We start from the raw sequence: 20,094 nt of genomic DNA, 5'->3' as shown, positions 1-20,094 counted from the left end.
TACCACCATCACAGGCCTACACTGATGTTTTAATCACCTTCTTGCTTCCTATTGTTGAAGAGCAATCTGGGGATGGCGTTTGCACCTTTCAACGCGATCGAGCACCTGCTCATAATGCACGGCCTGTGGCAGAGTAGTTACACGACAATAACATCCCTGTAATGGACTGGCCTGCACCAAATCCTGACCTGAATCCTACAGAACCCCTTTGGGATGCTTTGGAACGCCGACTTCATACCAGGCCTCACCTTCCGACATCGGTACCTCTCCTCAGTGCCGAACTCCGTGAAGAATGGGCTGCTATTCCCCAAGAAACATTCCAATGCCTGATTGAATGTATTCATACGAGAGTGGAGGCTGTCATCAAGGCTAAGATTGGGCCAACACTGTATTGAGTTCCAACATTACCGATGGAGGTCGCCACAAACTTGTAAGTTATTTTCAGCCAGTTGTCCGGATACATTTGATAACATATTGCAGGTCTGCGGTCGATTGCTCGCTCAACTCAGGTGGCAAACTACGTGTCTAGACCTGTTAACCCGCTCTAGGTCTGCACGTACAAACGAGAATTGCATCTTCTATTGGAATCCACTATTATGGAGTCTTATTGTTATTTGTCCTACAATTATCTATAGTCCATAGGCCTATTTTTAGTTTGTTATGGCTGTACTGGGGTACAATAAAATCAGAATCATGCTAAAAATATTATCATTTGCATAAGGCACCATTTGTTGTATAAAATGAGGAATCTTAAGCAGAAGAGACCAAATGCTATCAACAAGCCGTTATAACATTATATCGAGTATTGAGCTTAAATTAAATGTTGTTGTAGTACTGTTAATCATGAAGACACTATAACAGCAGATTCCAGTTGAAGATGCAATTCTCGTTAGTACGTAAAGACCCAGCTGTGAGTTGACATGTTCAGAAACGCGTTTTGCCTGGTGAGCTCAACTGAGCGAGCGAGTTCAGGCCTACCTTCGTGACGCACGCTTCTTTCCGTGGGCCGCGGATCAGGAGATGTGATGTCATAAACACAGAAATGCTTGAAAGAGTGTCACATCATGCATGACATAAAAATTTATTGGTACTTCTTTGCTACTAACCTATATTCGCAACATATTTTGCAGACAGTGTCCACATACGCAGCTGAGTGTACCTACAGAAATATCTCATTGTTCGACAGACAGTTGCACAGATATGGCATCATAAACAATGCGATGAGTGAAAAAATGCCGCATCGTGCATGAAGTTCTAATACATTTATTCTTTGCTACAAAGACACTCGTACAGTTGATTCAAGTTAGGGAAATAGCTGACACATGACAACGATTTGACAGCTTCCAATTGGGAAGCGCAAACGGCAGTAGGCGAAAACGATAGTTGTCTGTGGGGCTGTGAATAGACACGCGAAGCAGCTGCGTAGTATAGCCTGGACGTCTATCTAGAAATATTGTGTTTAATCAAATTCTGAATCAAATAAACATCAGAGATAATTTACATTTTGCATACTATGTTTCTTAATCTGAATACTGTACTTATTCTTTGATAAGTTATGCATGTTCTTTAGTAGAATTTTTTCATAATTTTTCAGTCGCTTTTACGGATACAAAGGAAAGAAACGTTATTTAGATATTACACTACAAATGCAATTTCTTTTTTTGTTTTGTTTTAACTTATCATAGAAAATTAGCGAAATGAGTACCCGGGGACGGCCGGGTTTGTCAGCTAACACTTGATAGTATTTGGTTTCATTACCTTTAGAGTGGTAGGCCTGATCCTCAGCGTGAGTACTGTGTTTTAAAAACACGTATCAGCAAGTTGAGGCATGAAAAACCTTTTGTTCATTACAAGGCCGTCACAGAAACGTCACTTGTATTGATGAGCGAAAGAGCTCTAACCATTGACCACCATCAGATTGAAAAGCACATGGTGTCCTCATTGTGCTAATGAATTTTAATGTAACTTGCAGGGCTGATATGTGATTTCTCCATTGTACTAAAATTTTTTGAGTGAATTCCTTGTTTCTCAGGTGCGATTAGTATGAATTTTATTTTGCTGCGAGCGAGTTAAAAGTAAAGTTTATTAATAAATTTTTAATTAGCAGGTAAAATGAAAATTTAAGTTGAAGCCTCGTTCAGTGGTTCCATTCATGATGACTGCGTGGCTTAGCATGGTCCTTTCATTGGTCAGAATCGAAAATCTGTTCCTTGCCCTAGACGATAATTTTACGGAGAAGAGACACATAAATGTATAATTTTCTTGTTTGTTTTTTTGTCCGTCCTCTTTCCCTTGAAACAGAATAATTATGTCATTGTTTCAGTTTCGGAAAGTAATCTTGATCCAATGTCATTCTGCGAAAAACTTTGCAAGTTCCGTTTGTGTTATATTTCCTCCAGTTCTAATGATTTCGACTTAAAAATCTTCTGTTCTTCGAATACCGCTATAGAACGTATCCTGTAACAGTCCTGGGACGTAAATACTATTACCGATCTGTACCCTGATTTATCTCTTTAACTATTAAAATATTCCCAGAATGAGATTTTCACTCTGCAGCGGAGTGTGCGCTGATATGAAACTTCCTGGCAGATTAAAACTGTGTGCCCGACCGAGACTCGAACTCGGGACCTTTGCCTTTCGCGGGCAAGTGCTCTACCAACTGAGCTACCGAAGCAATATTAAAATATTTACTCTTTTTACCGTGTTATTTGCAATCTCGGCTGATGAAATGTTGAATATACGTAATACACACCTCTTTTTCAAACTCTTATCGTTTTCAGTTGTTCTCCTAAGAAAATTTTCATAGTATTCGATCATTACAAGAATGTTTTTAATATACTTATTATTACACCAAGAATGAATTTGGGTTGAAAGGAGGTGCTTCTTGTGAGTACGAAAATAGGGACTCAATCCCTGGCTCCTAGTCGTTACACTTTATATTCAGTCTGCTGTATGACAAACCTTACTAAAAGACGGTATATTTTAATGTAGTATTACTCAAGGGTCTGTGAAAAAGTTTCTGTTCATGGTCTTCCTGTAATGGAAAGTACAGCAGCTCCAGTGCCGGTAGATTATATAAGCACCGACATTTGCGCAAGGGATTAGTGCTGTATTGGGTTCTCCTGATGCAATTGAATTAAAGCGGAAACATTAACAATGGTGACGTTATTATCAAATGCGTCCAAACAAGACCAATGTGCTGTTATTCTTTCCCTGGTTGCCCAAGGACAAGCAGCGATAGACAATCACCTTAAAATGAGGATTGTGTATAGGGCAGCTTGTCTGCATCAAGTTCCATTCTTGGCGCTACTGTTACATGATGATAGCGTCCCCTTATTGCAAATGATGAAAGACAGGAGTTACCCAGGCTCCAGTGGGAGGGCGCACGAGCTCACGCCCCACAGTCTTCATCTATCCCACGCAGTCAACACTTCTCCAGCTCATTAAAAATATCTTCAAGTGTTGACGATTTCTGTTGGACGAGGATTTGCAGTTGGCAGTTATGGGACCCCTTCGCACGCGGTAGGACATGGCGTTTTTACCAAACCGATAGGTGTCTCCGGCTTGGTTTGTCACTGAGATGATTGCCAAATGCTCACGGTGGTTTTGCCTGATTGGACTGCTGTTTCTGGATTATGCGACCTTCGAAAGGAAACTTTTTGATATCCCCTTATATAATGTTTCACTGGACAGTCTTAGGCCAACTATTTGATTGTGAGTTCTAGATGGAAATCGGAATACAGAATACAAACGTGTTCGCCAACTCACATATCGAACCCATATCCTTTATTGTGAAATATTTTTCGTTGGAACGTACTGAGCCAATAAAGCAGTCTTAAGAGGCTATCTGTTTTTGCAGAGTGTAAATGGTAATTATTTAAAACGTACCACGGTGATGTACGAGGTTCATCTGAATAGTTCGGTCAATTACATTGAGAGATTGCAGGGCACTCAGACCTCTGATTCGGTGTAGGGAATACGATCCACTGTGATTTAGCTTCATACATTGTGATGAAATGATAGGCTGCAGTTTATGATCTTGTTTGTGTGCTCTAGGGAAGGAAGTATGGTAAGTTTTACCTGCGGTCAGGGGAATAGGGTGCAGACTTAAACAAATGCAATGAAATCACGGCACTGGTGGGCCAAGAAAGAGCGTTTTTCTGGGGAACGATGAGGAGACATTTCCAGATGGCCACATGCAGTGGTCGTATTGTGCAAAACACATTAGCTTTGGAGCCAGACAGGGGCAGACGTCCAGGTATACGGCCTAGCGCTGAAAAGTCGACGACAGCGCACTGTAGGCCTTGTTAGGGAGCAAGCCACCAAAAGAAATGTAAACGTTCTGAAAATGTCCGTGGGAAAGGGAAACTGGCGCCCAGACCTCCAGACTCTGTTTCAAAACATTTTTTTGTCAATGCACGAAGCTGTTTACTAGTTTATGGCCGTTCTTTCCAAACTTTGAAATAACGGGAGATAACAAGCTGTTTATGGAATGCTGTGCTTCCACCATGTATTGTGTTAGCAAAAGACATGGCAAACTTGTGGAAAAGAGGCGGTGAGGCTGAATTTTTTCCGTTTTCTGCCAATTAACTTTAAAGTCTCTGATTAGTCAAATCGGTTTGCAGTGCAAAGACCATTCTCTAAGAATGCCAGGCTCCAACTAATGACTGGATTGTGCGAAATTGGGGGAAGTCAAAAAAGAGAAACGTGATTTTGGGACCGAGCTGAGGAGGAAACGGGGAGAAAGAAAGAAGGCACTTTTCTACAAGTCTCTTATACTGGTGCTTTGCTAGTAAAGAATTGCAGGTCTCTACGTAAACGTTGAGACTTGTGTCCTTCGCTAGTGTGCGACGTAGAGCTTGTGGAAGTCACCTTCTGAACCATCAGAGGTACTGCTCATATTGTCACGGTAACAACGAGTGATGCGTGTGTGTGTACTTATTTGTGTTGAGTCAGCCCTTTAAACATTTGATGTATACTGACATGCACAGTCGTAGCACAGAGTTAAATTGGTTTCGCAGACCAGCAAACGGGTCCACCTGCACACTGGAATCCACTGGGATTTCAGAGGCTCATAGAAAAGTACCTGCGTTCTGAATTAACTGACTGTGAGACCGCGTACTTAGATTTTTCAGGAACGCGCATTTAATGATTGCTGTCGTCCGTGACTTCAGTCGCCGAATGCATCGTGGTGTGCCGCCTTGGGATGGTAAAGTATTCGCTGCTGCGACGTAGGGCTATAATATCTATTTCTCAGCACCCTGTTCTTTCAAACCATATTTTTCATTTTCTTATATGGTAGAATATACATGCTTGGTGGCGGCGTAGTTCGATGCCATAACCTCGATTCACGTGTACGAAGTGAGATAGAGTGAGTAATCTTCTGGTTAGTGTCGTGTGTCGATCCCCAGCAGCTCACTTTGTCCATCACAGATGGAACTTTAGTAAGACTTTTGTTAAATACATATTTTTCATGATGTTTCTTTAACAATTTTGTTGCCCTGTCATGTTTAAGATCAATAAATCGATTGTCAATTAGACTACTACTTCTCCCTGAGTTCTGATTACCAGTTCCTTCGCATTTTTATTGCAGTCTATATCAGAAACACAAGGAGTAGCTTTTTCACTTGGTGTCCACTGCGTAGATCTTTTACTTCATTAAAAATAATCTTCTTTGAACTTCACAAAGCAAAGGAATCTAGAGTTACAAACAAAATGCGTTTACTGGCCTCCAGCGTAATGACCATCAGCTATAGCACACTTCTGCCATGGGTAGTAAATCTATTAGACACTGTCTGGAAACGCTTCTTGTGGGATCACCATGATCGCGGTTGTTAGATATCTGCAACATCTACGTGTTCAAATTTCTCTCTCAACACGTGGTGTCTAATTCTCTAACGCCCTGTTTGTTTTCCATATTAGCCACCGGCAAATTTCTTTTTGTTTCTCCGCCTTAAATCACCTCTGGAAAGGCTTAAGCTTCGCGGACGCTGCTCGTGACAACATTGTTTCGAGAATATTGGCAAGAAATGATTCTGATAGTTTTACAAGAGATATCAGCAGTGTGTTATAGCTGATGGTGGTTATTTTGAAGGATAATAAGGTTTTTTTCGTAGCTCTTGTTTTCTTTATTTTCTAAGACCATTCATAAAACTTTTCGGACACACCTAGCAGGAGAAGTCGAGATGAACAATTTAATGTGTGACACTTGTGGTCTATCAACAGGGACACAATCTCAAATTCGTCACCCAACTACATTGCGAGAGTTTTTATATTTTCTCGCCCCATTTAGCCACTGACATTCGTTGACATTATGAAGTTATGCAAACAGTAATTACGATTCCAATCCGACCTGAACTTAATCCGTACAACTGCAGTTCCCTCGAAGTAAAAAGGTGAGAAAAGAAAACGATTCAATTATTAATTGTTCAGTGTTCAAATTAACAAAATTGTGAGGAAAATTTACACAATCTTCAGTTTTACATTTTCTAAATCCAAAGAACAAGAGGTTTCCAACACTCATTGACGATTGTAGCCAAAATCTCGGACGGCACGCATGCGCTGTAACTTAGGTGCCCCTTGTAGACCAATTTGTAGTTCCACAATTCACGCCATGTCTTCTGGATCCATTTAGTTATAATAAATAAACACCACCTGGTTGCAAGTGTTGATCCCACCGACCAACAGTTTCAGTCTGCGTTGCATTTCATCTTCAGGTGTGACGTCTCATAATGCCTTTGTGGCACCGCATCTGAATGTGATCCACAATGCAGACTGGAACTGCTAGTCGGAAATAGAAACACGAGCTGCGCCATAGTCGTGAATAGAAAAGTGACCTTCATCACACTACCGGTTTCGGCCTATAATGACCATCTTCATATCTGTTTTATGCCCTAATATACTAGTGACATGACCAAATGCTAAACACAAAATCGGCGCCATCAAAACTACTGTTCAAAGCAAAATTTGCTTTGAAAAGTAGTGTTGTTGATAATATGACTCTTGTATATACCATTATTTACATACTTCACAGTAAATGATGACAGCCAAAACAGTTGCACGATAAAAATTTATTAACATTTCTTGACCAATGTTTTGGTATATATAAATATACCTTCATCAGAACTAAACTGTGTTGGCATTGATCCTGTTGTCCATAATTCATGTTGTACAAATGGAGATGATGTCTTAACTATTGACGACGCCTTTGGCACAATTGTTTTATTAATCTCCATTGCATGACGTAATTTTAGACTCTTTATTTCTGATGAAGGTATATTTATATATATTGAAACCTTGGACAAGAAATTTTAATAAATTTTTATCGTGCAACTGGTTTAGCTGTCATCATTTACTGTGAAGAATTTCAACAGTTGCTGTTTCAGCCATGTTTAAAAATCTTGATTATTTACATACATTTGACGATGCTGGCCGTGAATTTGTGTTTAGCATTTGCCGATGTAACTATGGACCTAGTATTATATTAGGACATGTTTTCACAAAACAGATCTGAAGATGGTCATTATAGGCCGAAACTGGTAGTGTGGTGAGAAAAAATTTGTGACCATAGACGTGAAGTAACGAAAATAGAAAGTTGTTCTCCAGACGGTAGTTGTTTATTAATTTCTATTTGACGTTGCTTCCCGGCCTAATAGACCACAAGTGTTTTATATCAAATTGTTTGTCTCCGCGTCTCCTACATCACTGTGGCACGTCGTGGACAGTTATCGTTTACTTCCCGTACAAGTCTAGTATACTGCTCGAACTGTTAGGAAGTGTATTCGCTTTTTGCTCAGACCTGTCATCTAGGTAGCTATACCTCATGACGCATAACACTAATCGTCGACGGAAACAGGTTCATAGATACCGTCGCAGGTTCAAATCCTACCTCAGGTGTGGATGTGTGTGATGTCCTTAGGTTACTTAGGTTTAAGTAGTTCTAAGTCTAGGGGACTGATGACCTCAGATGTTAAGTCCCATAGTGCTTAGAGCCATTTGAACCTTTTGAACATACGTTCATACCAAATGCACTCCCATCACGGACGACCAAATAACGATTTCCGTTTTCCTTTCCTACGTTAGTTCTGCCGAACACTCAACGGAAGGAGAAAACCGTATGATGTAGCCCGCCGCGTGGATCGACCGCTATTCACTCGGCTATTTCCCATGGGGCTGTCGACCCCAGTAGAAGATGAAACGAAATTAGTTGCCGCCAATGTAGCAGCTTGATTCAAAGCAGAGCAAGGGTATTCGATACCTCATGGCGGACGTAAGTATTGCAATCACAGTTTCAAATTGGTGTAGCGAGGGACAATCTCAGCGGAGGTACTTTTAAAGATCTGACACATTGGCATCATTAGTAAATCAATCTACATTGCCATTTATATCCGCTGCAAGACAGTGTGAAATGTGTGGATGGGAGTACTTCGGACAGAACTACTTATTAGGGCTTCTTGACGTTCCGTTCACTTACAGAGGGCGGATGGAATGTGTAAACGCTCTTAGAGGGCTTTTCAAGTTTTTACTCACTACTGGCTCTTCGAACTTTGTATGTTTTCACGAGACAGCTTGCGTCTTTCTTCAAGCGCTGGCCAGCTCAGTTTTTCAGCACGTCCGTGACGCTCCTCCAGGGTTCAAACAATCCTGTGACCGTTCGTGTTTTTCTTCTCTGTCAGTATCCCTTGTTAGCCCTATTTGCTAAGGGGTACCACACACCTAAGCAGTCTCTTTGTGAGGTCTGATTACATAGGGAGTGTGAACTCAACGTCTGACATGCAATCCAGTTAGAACTATGAGCATATACAAGCGTTTTCAATGTTTTAACTTACACTTCTGCTCTGAAGATAGCTGTGAAATAAACATCATTGCGACTGGTTGCTGTACCCTTTACTACTTTGAGTCTCTTTGTGAAATGAACGCATTTCCTCAAGATCCTAAGACGCATCAGAACCTCCACCTGCTTTACTTAAGACTGAGCTGAGCCTATGTGCTTATTCCACCTCATATCCGTTCAATATTTGAACCAGGTATTTGTATCAGTAACCTGATTACAACTGTGACTCATTCACATTACGGTCCCTGGGCACTACGTTTCTCCACTCTTTGAAGTGCAAAATCTTACATTTCCAGACACTTACATCCAGTTGCTAACCGTAGCACTGTTTCGAAATCCTATCAAGATCTGACTGAATAACTGTTCAGATTTATCCAGACTGTACTTCACTACAGATAACTGCGTCATACGCAAAAAATCTGAGGTTTCAATTAACATTGTCCGCAAGGTCATTAATGCTCGTAATATCAGGGGAGGGAGGGGGTTGGGACTTTTCGAAAATGTTTTAATATAGTTTTTCTCTATTCCAAAATTCTGGAAAATATTGCATGCTTCTAGCGGAATGCAGGATTTTAAATTTTTCCGTTAACCTCACCCAAAATATTTACATCATTGTACATGTCACTTTTCGCTTTGAATGTCATTTTCAGTTCCAGGACATTAGTAACACATCAGCCCTTATTTAAAAAGAAGGTTGCTAATGTAAGTCCACAACAATTAACATTTTTTCCCCTTTAAGATTTTTTACGGTGAGCATGAAGTAATATCTCCTTGGTAGTGCGCATTGCGAAAAACGTGTTATATTTCTAGGGATAATATAGGAAAGTGAACAGCAAGAGTCCCAACACAGTTCCTTCTGACATGCCTGAAATTACTTCTGTATCTGTCGATGACTCTCCATACACGAAAATATGAGGAATCCTCCTTAACACGAAATCCTCAAACAAGTCAAAAATTGCGCTTGATACTCCACACGACCGTACTTTCTGTAGTATTTGTAGGTAGGGTTGCGAGTGATTTGCTTTTCGAAAGTCATGACGTAATCCATCTACTGCCTTGAACCATGGCGTCATGTAAGAAAAGCGTTTATTGGGTTTGGCATAGACAATATTTCCGGAGTCCAAGCTCGCTAGCTTGGATGTGGTCACTGTTTTGAGGTATTACATTTCATTTCAGCTTATAATATGTTCTAAATTTCTACAATAGATGGATATCAAGGGTACTGAACGATTGTTCTGAGTAGAGCTGCTACGCTTCTTATAGATCTTCCCGCCATGTACTTTCTTCCAACTATTGGACACACTTCTGTGGATCTAAAGTATGCTATGATTAAAACAAAGATTTTCCCAGCTGCAAATTCTGTATATAATCTGGTAGGCATTCGAACGAGTCCTGGAGTTTAATTTTATCTATTTCTGTTATTACTTTGCTACCCTTAATTTCAATTTCTGTGTCATAATGAGTGAATAGGTACTAAATTTGGAGCCACTAACAGTCTTTACATGTGAATAGAATTTCTTTGGCTTTTATGAGAGGTATTCCGATAATATTCTGCTTAGTTGCTCAGAGGTCCAAGCATTGTTCTCGTAACTTCTTTTAGAAGTTCCTCTAATGTATACCATGGATGATGATTACTCACATGAACTGTTCTACTAGACTCCTATCAATGCAGTTGATGGTCAGTTATTCTCTTAAAAATGTCTACATGTTTCTACCAATCAAATACATGTTTCAAGTTCCTTACTGAGAAATAATACTTCTCCTCCTTTCTCTATATTCATGGCCTATAAATCTTTCTAATTATTTTAGTATCCCATTGTACTTTAGTAATCGTTGTTGCTATAACTGTCTCATGGTCACTGATACCAATATCATCGTTGTCGTCCTCAAAGAAGATAGGTCTCTTTCTTGTCATTACATCAAATGCATTTACATGACGAACAGGCTTCCGGACTGTCTGTTCTGGGTAATTTTCACGAAAGGCATTTAGTATTGTTTCCCACGATTTCTTGTCACTCTCATCATTTATAAAACTGTAATTATCGCAAATGATTGTCGAATGATTGAAGTCTCTTCTGATTATGGACGTATGGTTGGGTAACACGGATGCTAACGGACCGAGGTTTTGTGTAAAATTTTCGATTACATCTGGGGATGACTCTATTGGCCGGTAGAAAGGTGCAGTTGTATGTTTATGTCCACATGCTGTTTCAATTTCTAACTCGGTGAATTTGAGTTTTCTGTCTACTGTGACAAGTACAACAACTCAATTTGGCATTTATGTTACCTTTCAATGTAGACTTAAGTTGACTCCGAAAATCAAAGAGCTGACAGTTTTGGATTTTTACGGTTGTTACGTGAATTCTCCTGATTTTAAGGAGCGATTCAACGTCTGGTCTTCTGTTGCTACTTTTTCGGCAGTTGATCAATGGGGCGTTAATATTCTCGACCCTGGATGACAGTGCTTTGTATCGTACACAACTATCATCGTCTGGACTGGGCAGTGAACGGGCTAATTTAGAAAACCTCTTTTGTGCCCCTGATACACACACAACGAACTACTTCGGATGAGAGTTTCCATTTTATTCAGCACCAGGTCACCACGATATCTTCTGCATATTGCAAACTTCGTTGAAACGTCGTGAGCATCGCCGGTCTCCTCGAAGTCCTTCGGCAGTCGCTGGAATGAAAGAGTATGACATCGGAGCACGACGAAAGAGGTCTGTAGTTCCAACATATTCCACAATCTGCAGTTGGTTGCACCCCTCTCTCTGAATGGCAGCCGAAAGATCCCGCAGGCACATGCAATGAGTTTTCAAGGCGATGCCGTCCCTTTCCGCCATTTCCTCAAGGGGTATTTTTATCCGCCATTCGTTTGAATATCCTTGACATGGGACACTGGAGGTTTCCCAACTGTCGTCAAGAGTCTTAGTAGCTCAGTTGCAGTCTCAAGGGCAGAAAAAAATCACGAACTTGTTGGTTAGGTGTATAATGCTTTGAGTTCTCTCTGATCGTTGCCTCCTCTGTAAGGTGCACCTCGCACTAACACTAAGACGTCGCTCTCAGGAAAGTGAGAGAGTGATGATGGATTCGGTACTTCCTGTGCAGCAGTCTCCAGCCACAGGAGATGGCAGTACTTGTGGTACATTTGTTATCTCTGGCACACATATCTCAGCTGAACGTAATTTAATAAAATAATACCAGGTCAAATATGATCTGAAACCTTAGAAATGGCACACAGGTTTATATCAGTGACTTATTATTTCCAGATTTTTAAAAATAAACACAGTTAGTATCTTCCTCGATTATGCGATCAAGAGAGGAAAGGAAATGAGTGGAAGGAATCATTACCGGGCTTCTCCAATTTACGACATGGTTCCTCATACAATCGGATAATTAAATATATAACAAGTAAATGAGTTTTATTAAACATTCGTAACTGATTTGTCGCTTGAAATCGGGTAAACTCTCCAGCTTCCGACAAGATTTTCCGTTGTACTGTAACCTCAGTAATAGGCACGCTGACACAGAACAAATGATAAAGGTGTAAAAATTATTGTAGATTGGTTTTCAACAGGCAGTCTCTTGCTCAACATTCATTTTATGGATAACAGTTGATACTGCGCTGGTCATAAAGGCGATGAGTTAACACAAAGGTCAGATAACTTAAATCTTTCATGCGTATTTGTATCAGTCTTAAAACTCTAAGTAAACCATGAGTATATTTAGCATGGGCTTCCAGTAGTGATTATATCTCGTGCGATTGAAACTTTCGAGGCAAACAACGTATTTTAATGATTCGCATTCCTAGATCCCTTAGGGAACGATGTTACGACCTTATTCATCTGAGAAAAAGAAAGATTGCATTGTGAGAAAGAGGGCCTAAAATTAAGGCGGACAGATTATCAACGACATTCTTTGAAGCCTGTTCGGATGTGTGAACCATTTAAAACTACAATGTCCTGATACATAAAAGGTATAGGGGGATCCCTTGTATATACATAGATATATTCGTTTCATTACTGCCTTCTCCTGTATTCACACTTCACACAAATCCACAGCTCCAATCGTAACTTTTTATAATTTTTTTCTGATCTTTAAGTTTGTACTCATATTCTTTCACGTTACCAGCTGGTTACTATCAGAGAAAAACTTGTGATGGCCCTTCTTTATCTATTCCAGTACCGAGATAGATAGGTCATCCAACTATAAAACAGATGTACCGTAATTTACGATTAAGATACTGCTCGCACCTTTACCGCAATTTTCATTTTGTTTGCGAGCAAATCATAACCATTAGCTAGAACTTGTTCATTTTTGTTCACCACACGACTCAGTTCCTGATACGACTATCGTCTTCGACTCGCAGTAGCGTGACAGACTGGTTTTCTTTTCAGATGTCCTTTTTTTGTCAGATATCTCAGCGTATTCATGCGAAACCATAGGAGTCAATATTAGGAATGACTATGACGCATTTTGTAATTCCGGCATTCACCTAATGACCAAGAGGCCTCCGGAAAACCTTGGTCGGGCTGGGGTATTGGAGCTGTTTTAAGTTGTTATTTTCCATTGTTGCAAATAAAAATATAAACCTTGTGCATGGATATGTAAGTATGCAATGTGATGTGTGTTTGTGTGTGTGGGTTTCGTCGTCAGCGAACTGTATCATGTTGAATTTCTCTCTATGACAAATAAATCCCACGTCGAGAGAGACATTTTACTTCCCTCGTTGTTGTGAAGCACATCTGTCACACTCCCTGGAGCCTCTACGAGGAAGAGCTTATTTCGCGGATGCCGCAAGCTACTGGACGCACTCACCGGCAGGTGTGACGTTGCGGCTGGCCGCGAGGCGCTGCTCGCACTGGAGCCTCCGCTGCACCAGCTCCCACTCCAGCGCCGAGTCCTGCTGGAAGCTGCCGTTCACGCCCACCATCACCGACTGAAACAAACAGCGCAGCGTTACTACTTAACTTAGTGCGACGTCTTCTGTACATAACACCATGGCATACCATGATAAATTTAAGTCGCACGTGTCTTAATAGGAAATCTATAGCTGAAATAGCTGGCCGGAGTGGCCGATTAGTTCTAGGCGCTACAGTCTGGAGCCGCGCGACCGCTACGGTAGCAGATTCGAATCCTGCCTCGGTCATGGATGTGTGTGGTGTCCTTAGGTTACTTAGGTTTAAGTAGTCCTAAGTTCTAGGGGACTGATGACCTCAGAAGTTAAGTCCTATAGTGCTCAGAGCCATTTGAACCATTTATAGCTGAAATAGTGTGTGGTTCTGGGTTTTGTCCAATGAGGCATCATAAATCGCATGAATACAAACAGCGTAGATGTAGATGTAGATGTAGAATACTAGGTAATGCGGCATTTTCCAGAAGTTGCTCGTCTGAAACGCTGCAGTTGGCATTCAGTCACCATTATCGATGTCAGTTGATCACTTACGTTGTTTGATGCAGAATGGTTGCAATTCGCTCAGACAACGCATCACGAGTAAATATCTCCGTCAGATAATAAGTTATACAAGTTCCCCTTTCCTGAATGTACTGGAACTAATAATTTCGAAGAACTCGGATATTCAAACACCTTTCTTTACAGCACCATTCATATGAAACTTAAATGGACGTGTTATTACACTGAGATCCGTATGCATAAAATCTTCTCCGTTTTCAAGCAGCATCATTTCGAATAAAAACTTCAAGTATTCGACAGCTGTCTCCACCGTTGTCAGCTGCCGAAAGCTCTATAACTTTATTCACAATGACACTTATTAGCAAAAACATGATAATTCCAAAAAATTGCTCTGAGCACTATGGGACTTAACTTCTGAGGTCATCAGTCCCCTAGAATTTAGAACTACTTAAACCTAAGTAACCTAAGGACATCAGACACATCCATGCCCGAGGCTGGATTCGAACCTGCGGTCGTAGCGGTCGCGTGGTTCCAGACTATAGCGCCTAGAACCGCATAATTCCACGTCACTCCAGTTTTGAGATGGAGAATTTAGCATATGTATACCCGATGAAGAACGTGCCGAATCGAATTTTGTTGGACAGTCAGCTGTTCTTAATATAATGACACTCCGCATACAAATACATCGTGCAATTATTGTATTAAATTTGAAAATAGTTGTGAAGCAACGTGAAACCAGCACGCACCATTTCCCAATAGCCAGCAGAGCTATTCAACGAGGCTTTTAAAGTGGATGACTGTGACGGCTGGATGTGTAGTTTAGGGTGGGGTTTGTATTGTAAATGATGATGACAAGAGGAGAAATACGATGAGACAAGTACCAGTTCATACCCTACTGCTGACAAATCATACGAAGCGGTCCAGCTAGCTCAGCATCTCCAGCCGACAAAACCCATCATCGATAATTTTCAATTTCTCTAACTTTATGAGAAGGCACACACAGCAGCGAAATCTAATGCCGGGCGCTGACGTTTAACTCGGATTTCCTTCTCCCTACTCGAACTATAATGTACTATGTTTCTTGTTTTCTTTTATGCCATCTATCTCCTAGTCAAGCGCCGTCGAATGATGGTGTGTATGCGGCCTCTACCACCGAGTGAGTTTTAATGAATAGATGAAAGTAAAGTGTACAAACAAATGTGTGCGAACGTCAGTACTCAAGAAATTCATATAACTATGCTCGCTCTGTTCAGATGTAATCCAACAAGGCGGCTGCTCGTTTCGTGGCATAGAAAACAACAATAATCTGCAAAATTTAAAGACGAAAGTTACTTTCATATGTTGGTTCACAACAAATTAATACAGCTCGATGTTATATGCACCGTACTGAGAAAGAAGTGCTACAGTATACTGCAGAAGATAGGAGAACTATACACGCAATGAGAGGTAATAGAAATGAGACTTTTATAGAAGGACAAAAATTTCTCTGCTGTCACCGCGGTTCACGACGGTCCTCTGGACATTGCAGAAGACTTGACATGGTACTCAATAGGGTGTGTTATCACTTCGGATGGCAATGCGTGTTCTTCAAAGTACTCCCATCATAGCCACAAGGTTGGGGAGAGGTTCTTGTCGAAGGGGTTTCCATTCCTGCATCAGTGTGGTTCAGAGGTGATGGATCCTCGTTTATGCATGAGGACGTGCCGCAGTACGCATTCCAAACGCGTCCCACAGGCCTTGGATGGGGTTTAAGACGGGGAAATGGGCAAGCCAATCAATTCGACGAATACCTCCTCATTCCAAGAGCTGCTGCACCTATGCTGTTTGATGCGGTCGCGCATTGCCATTCATAGGGCCGAACGCACCACTGAAAAGACGCACCTGGGAGAAGGAGTACAGCGTCGCAGTAACGTTTTCTGGTGAGAGTACGTTGTCCAAAGATTTGGAGGTAGGTGTGGCCCGTATAACGTTATGCCACCCCACACCATGATACTTGGAATACCAAAACTGTAATGTTCGACAATGTCCCTGGGTCCATTACGTATTCCTGCCTCTTGCCATATGAGGAACGTCCAACATCGCCTAACATGATCGTTATGTAAAATCTATGAGAAAACAGCAATCGTTATTTTATTAAAATAACTGGTTTAGACCTAGTATTAGGCCATCTTCAGACACAACCATCAGCTGAAGTAAATGATGGCTAGAACAGTCAGTCAACCTCAGTCGCTGAGACTCCAGTTTCAGCGACTGGAATCAGCTCACTTTTCTAGGCATCGTCAACTTGAGCTCATGGTGCTGTCTGAAGGTTAGGTCGAAATCGGTCATTGTAATAAAATAACCATCGCAATCTAGACCGTTTATTCCCTGATTTTATATAGCTTAAAAGATGGCTGTTTCCCACAAACGTTACCAAAAATTATGATCGTTATGACTGTCCCTGTGTTAAAGTGTGGGTTGGCATAATGTTATGTGGACGTACTGATCCCCAACGGTTTGAACGACGCACTCTCACCAGTCACAGTCACAGCTACTGTTACACTGTAATCCACACACACACACGTGTCCGTTTTTTCAGGGGTACATTCGGTCCTGATTTCATTTTTAAGGATGACAGTGCGCTATCGCATCGAGTAGCACAGGTGGAGCAGCTCTTGGAACGGGATATTATTCGGAAAAAGGACTGGCCCGCCCGTTCCTACCACTGAGATCCCATCGAGCATGTGTGGACTGCATTGGGAAGATACGCTGCGGCATGTCGAGGTGTATCAACGACCATCCAACAGACGTCAACCACGCTGGTGGAAGAACATAATAACTTCTCAACAACCTTGTCGCTACCATGAGAGCACGTTGCAGAGCAGACGCTGCCATCCGTTTTGATAAAACAGCCTATTTAGAACCACGCCCTGTCTTCTGTAATGTCCGAGCTAACGTCATGAAACGTACTGACAGGAGCGTAATTATTGTCATTGTATAAAAGTCTCATTTATGTTCGCCGGCAGGTGTGGCCGAGTGCTTCTAAGCGCTTCAGTCTGTAACCGCGCGACCGCTACGGAACAGGTTCGAATCCTGCCTAGGGCATGGATGTGTATGATGTCGTTAGGTTTAAGCCGCTCTAAGTTCTAGGGGACTGATGACCTCAGATGTTAAATTCCAAAGTGCTCAGAGCCATTTGAACAATCATTTCTATACGACTATTTGCGTATTTCATCACTTACCTTCTGTTACCAGCATATGAGCATGTTTCAGAGAATGCACTGACATCATTAGTGATAACACACAATTAACAACTATGTTCCGTCTTTTTTAACGTCAAGGGAACCATTATAAATACCGGTGACTTCCGTACAACTATTATCTTCGTATAAAAGTGTTATATATCTCTTCTCATTGTGTATTTGAGTTACTTTCTGTAGGTCTACTATGCCGTAGCAGTTATTTCTATGTGCGGCCCAAATTTGGTCCAGCACTTTCTTGGCAGTGGCACACCATGCGAAAGTAACTTCAGTTCCTAAGTTTCATACACACATGTATTTTGTATCCTATTAGAATGAAGTGCACGCAAGAAGGCGTCTGACCGAACTCTCTGCTCAGAGAGGGAGGGAGAAGACGTTACGACGTCAGCGGGCTGTTTCCTCGGACTAAGGACGACTGCTTGGTATGGTGCTCAGTTACGCACCCATAGCAATGCCGCTAATAGTAACACATGCATTTTAGTGTATTACACATTGATTTAAAAAAAATATTATGACCACCTGTTTGACAGCGTGTTGATCCACCTTTGGGAAACAACACAGGTGCTATTTTGCGTGGCATGGATTCAGTAAGTCCTAGAAAGGTTTTTCGATAGTATGTGGCGTCCGATGTACACAATTCTCGTACATTATGTGCCAGAGGTTTGTGGGCGAATAGCTGGTGACCGACTGCGTCGTATTTGTGCTTTTCAAGTACACGTAAGTTGAATTTGTTGGCCAGGATATCAATGGGAGTCCATTGCCCTGATCCTCAAATCACTGTAGCACGACTATGGGGCTGTGACATGGACACTTATCCTCCTGGTAGAGCCATAACCGTCGGGGAACACATTAAGCACAAAGGGATGCCTGTAGTCTGTAGTAATGTGCACGTAGTCCAAAATAAGCCTGCTGTAAAATATCAATATATCGAAAATTTTCGAAAGACATCAATGTATGACGGCGATAATATTTCCTACGATATATCGATATCTAAGTCGCAATATCGAGCGCCAATACTTTGATTTCATATTACATCTTTTTCACAGTTTTCGGTAAATACACTCCTGGAAATTGAAATAAGAACACCGTGAATTCATTGTCCCAGGAAGGGGAAACTTTATTGACACATTCCTGGGGTCAGATACATCACATGATCACACTGACAGAACCACAGGCACATAGACACAGGCAACAGAGCATGCACAATGCCGGCACTAGTACAGTGTATATCCACCTTTCGCAGCAATGCAGGCTGCTAATCTCCCATGGAGACGATCGTACAGATGCTGGGTGTAGTCCTGTGGAACGGCTTGCCATGCCATTTCCACCTGGCGCCTCAGTTGGACCAGCGTTCGTGCTGGATGTGCAGACCGCGTGAGACGGCGCTTCGTCCAGTCCCAAACATGGTCAATGGGGGACAGATCCGGAGATCTTGCTGGCCAGGGTAGTTGACTTACACCTTCTAGAGCACGTTGGGTGTCACGGAATACATACGGACGTGCATTGTCCTGTTGGAACAGCAAGTTCCCTTGCCGGTCTAGGAATGGTAGGACGATGGGTTCGATTGACGGTTTGGATGTACCGTGCACTATTCAGTGTCCCCTCGACGATCACCAGAGGTGTACGGCCAGTGTAGGAGATCGCTCCCCACACCATGATGCCGGGTGTTGGCCCTGTGTGCCTCGGTCGTATGCAGTCCTGATTGTGGCGCTCACCTGCACGGCGCCAAACACGCATACGACCATCATTGGCACCAAGGCAGAAGCGACTCTCATCGCTGAAGACGACACGTCTCCATTCGTCCCTCCATTCACGCCTGTCGCGACACCACTGGAGGCGGGCTGCACGATGTTGGGGCGTGAACGGAAGACGGCGTAACAGTGTGAGGGACCGTAGCCCAGCTTCATGGAGACGGTTGCGAATGGTCCTCGCCTATACCCCAGGAGCAACAGTGTCCCTAATTTGCTGGGAAGTGGCGGTGCGGTCCCCTACGGCACTGCGTAGGATCCTACGGTCTTGGCGTGCATCCGTGCGTCGCTGCGGTCCGGTCGCAGGTCGACGGGCACGTGCACCTTCCGCTGACCACTGGCGACAACATCGATGTACTGTGGAGACCTCACGCCCCACGTGTTGAGCAATTTGGCGGTACGTCCACCCGGCCTCCCGAATGCCCACTATACGCCCTCGCTCAAAGTCCGTCAACTGCACATACGGTTCACGTCCACGCTGTCGCGGCATGCTACCAGTGTTAAAGACCGCGATGGAGCTCCGTATGCCACGGCAAACTGGCTGACACTGACGGCGGCGGTGCACAAATGCTGAGCAGCCAGCGCCATTCGATGGCCAACACTGCGGTTCCTGGTGTGTCCGCTGGGCCGTGCGTGTGGTCATTGCTTGTACAGCCCTCTCGCAGTGCCCGGAGCAAGAATGGTGGGTCTGACACACCGGTGTCAATGTGTTCTTTTTTTCCATTTCCAGGAGTGTATTTGAAGTTGTTCTTTTGAAATTGAACGTAGAACGTAATTTTACTTTCATTGTCTGAAGATGTCTTACTACTTTTCGAGATTCCATCACGTATACTCTGTCTCTTTGACTGTGTGAAGCAAGTA

General features: G+C 42.4%; 1 protein-coding gene across 3 annotated transcripts in view; it reads right to left on the bottom strand.

The window, feature by feature from the left end:
- The window catches only part of LOC126355690 (calcitonin gene-related peptide type 1 receptor-like), a 1,110,235-nt gene that overhangs the window by 310,170 nt on the left and 779,971 nt on the right, over positions 1 to 20,094 (bottom strand). For all 3 annotated transcript variants that reach the window (XM_050006057.1, XM_050006058.1, XM_050006056.1), the window contains exon 3: positions 13,652 to 13,772. In XM_050006057.1, the coding sequence (XP_049862014.1) occupies positions 13,652 to 13,772 (121 nt within the window). The remainder of the gene's footprint in view (positions 1 to 13,651; positions 13,773 to 20,094) is intronic.

This window comes from Schistocerca gregaria, chromosome 3, assembly GCF_023897955.1.
Source record: "Schistocerca gregaria isolate iqSchGreg1 chromosome 3, iqSchGreg1.2, whole genome shotgun sequence".
In the NCBI taxonomy this organism is placed as follows: domain Eukaryota; kingdom Metazoa; phylum Arthropoda; class Insecta; order Orthoptera; family Acrididae; genus Schistocerca; species Schistocerca gregaria.
The sequence above is the reverse complement of the archived record's forward strand: the minus strand, read 5'-3'. Positions and strand labels throughout refer to the sequence as shown.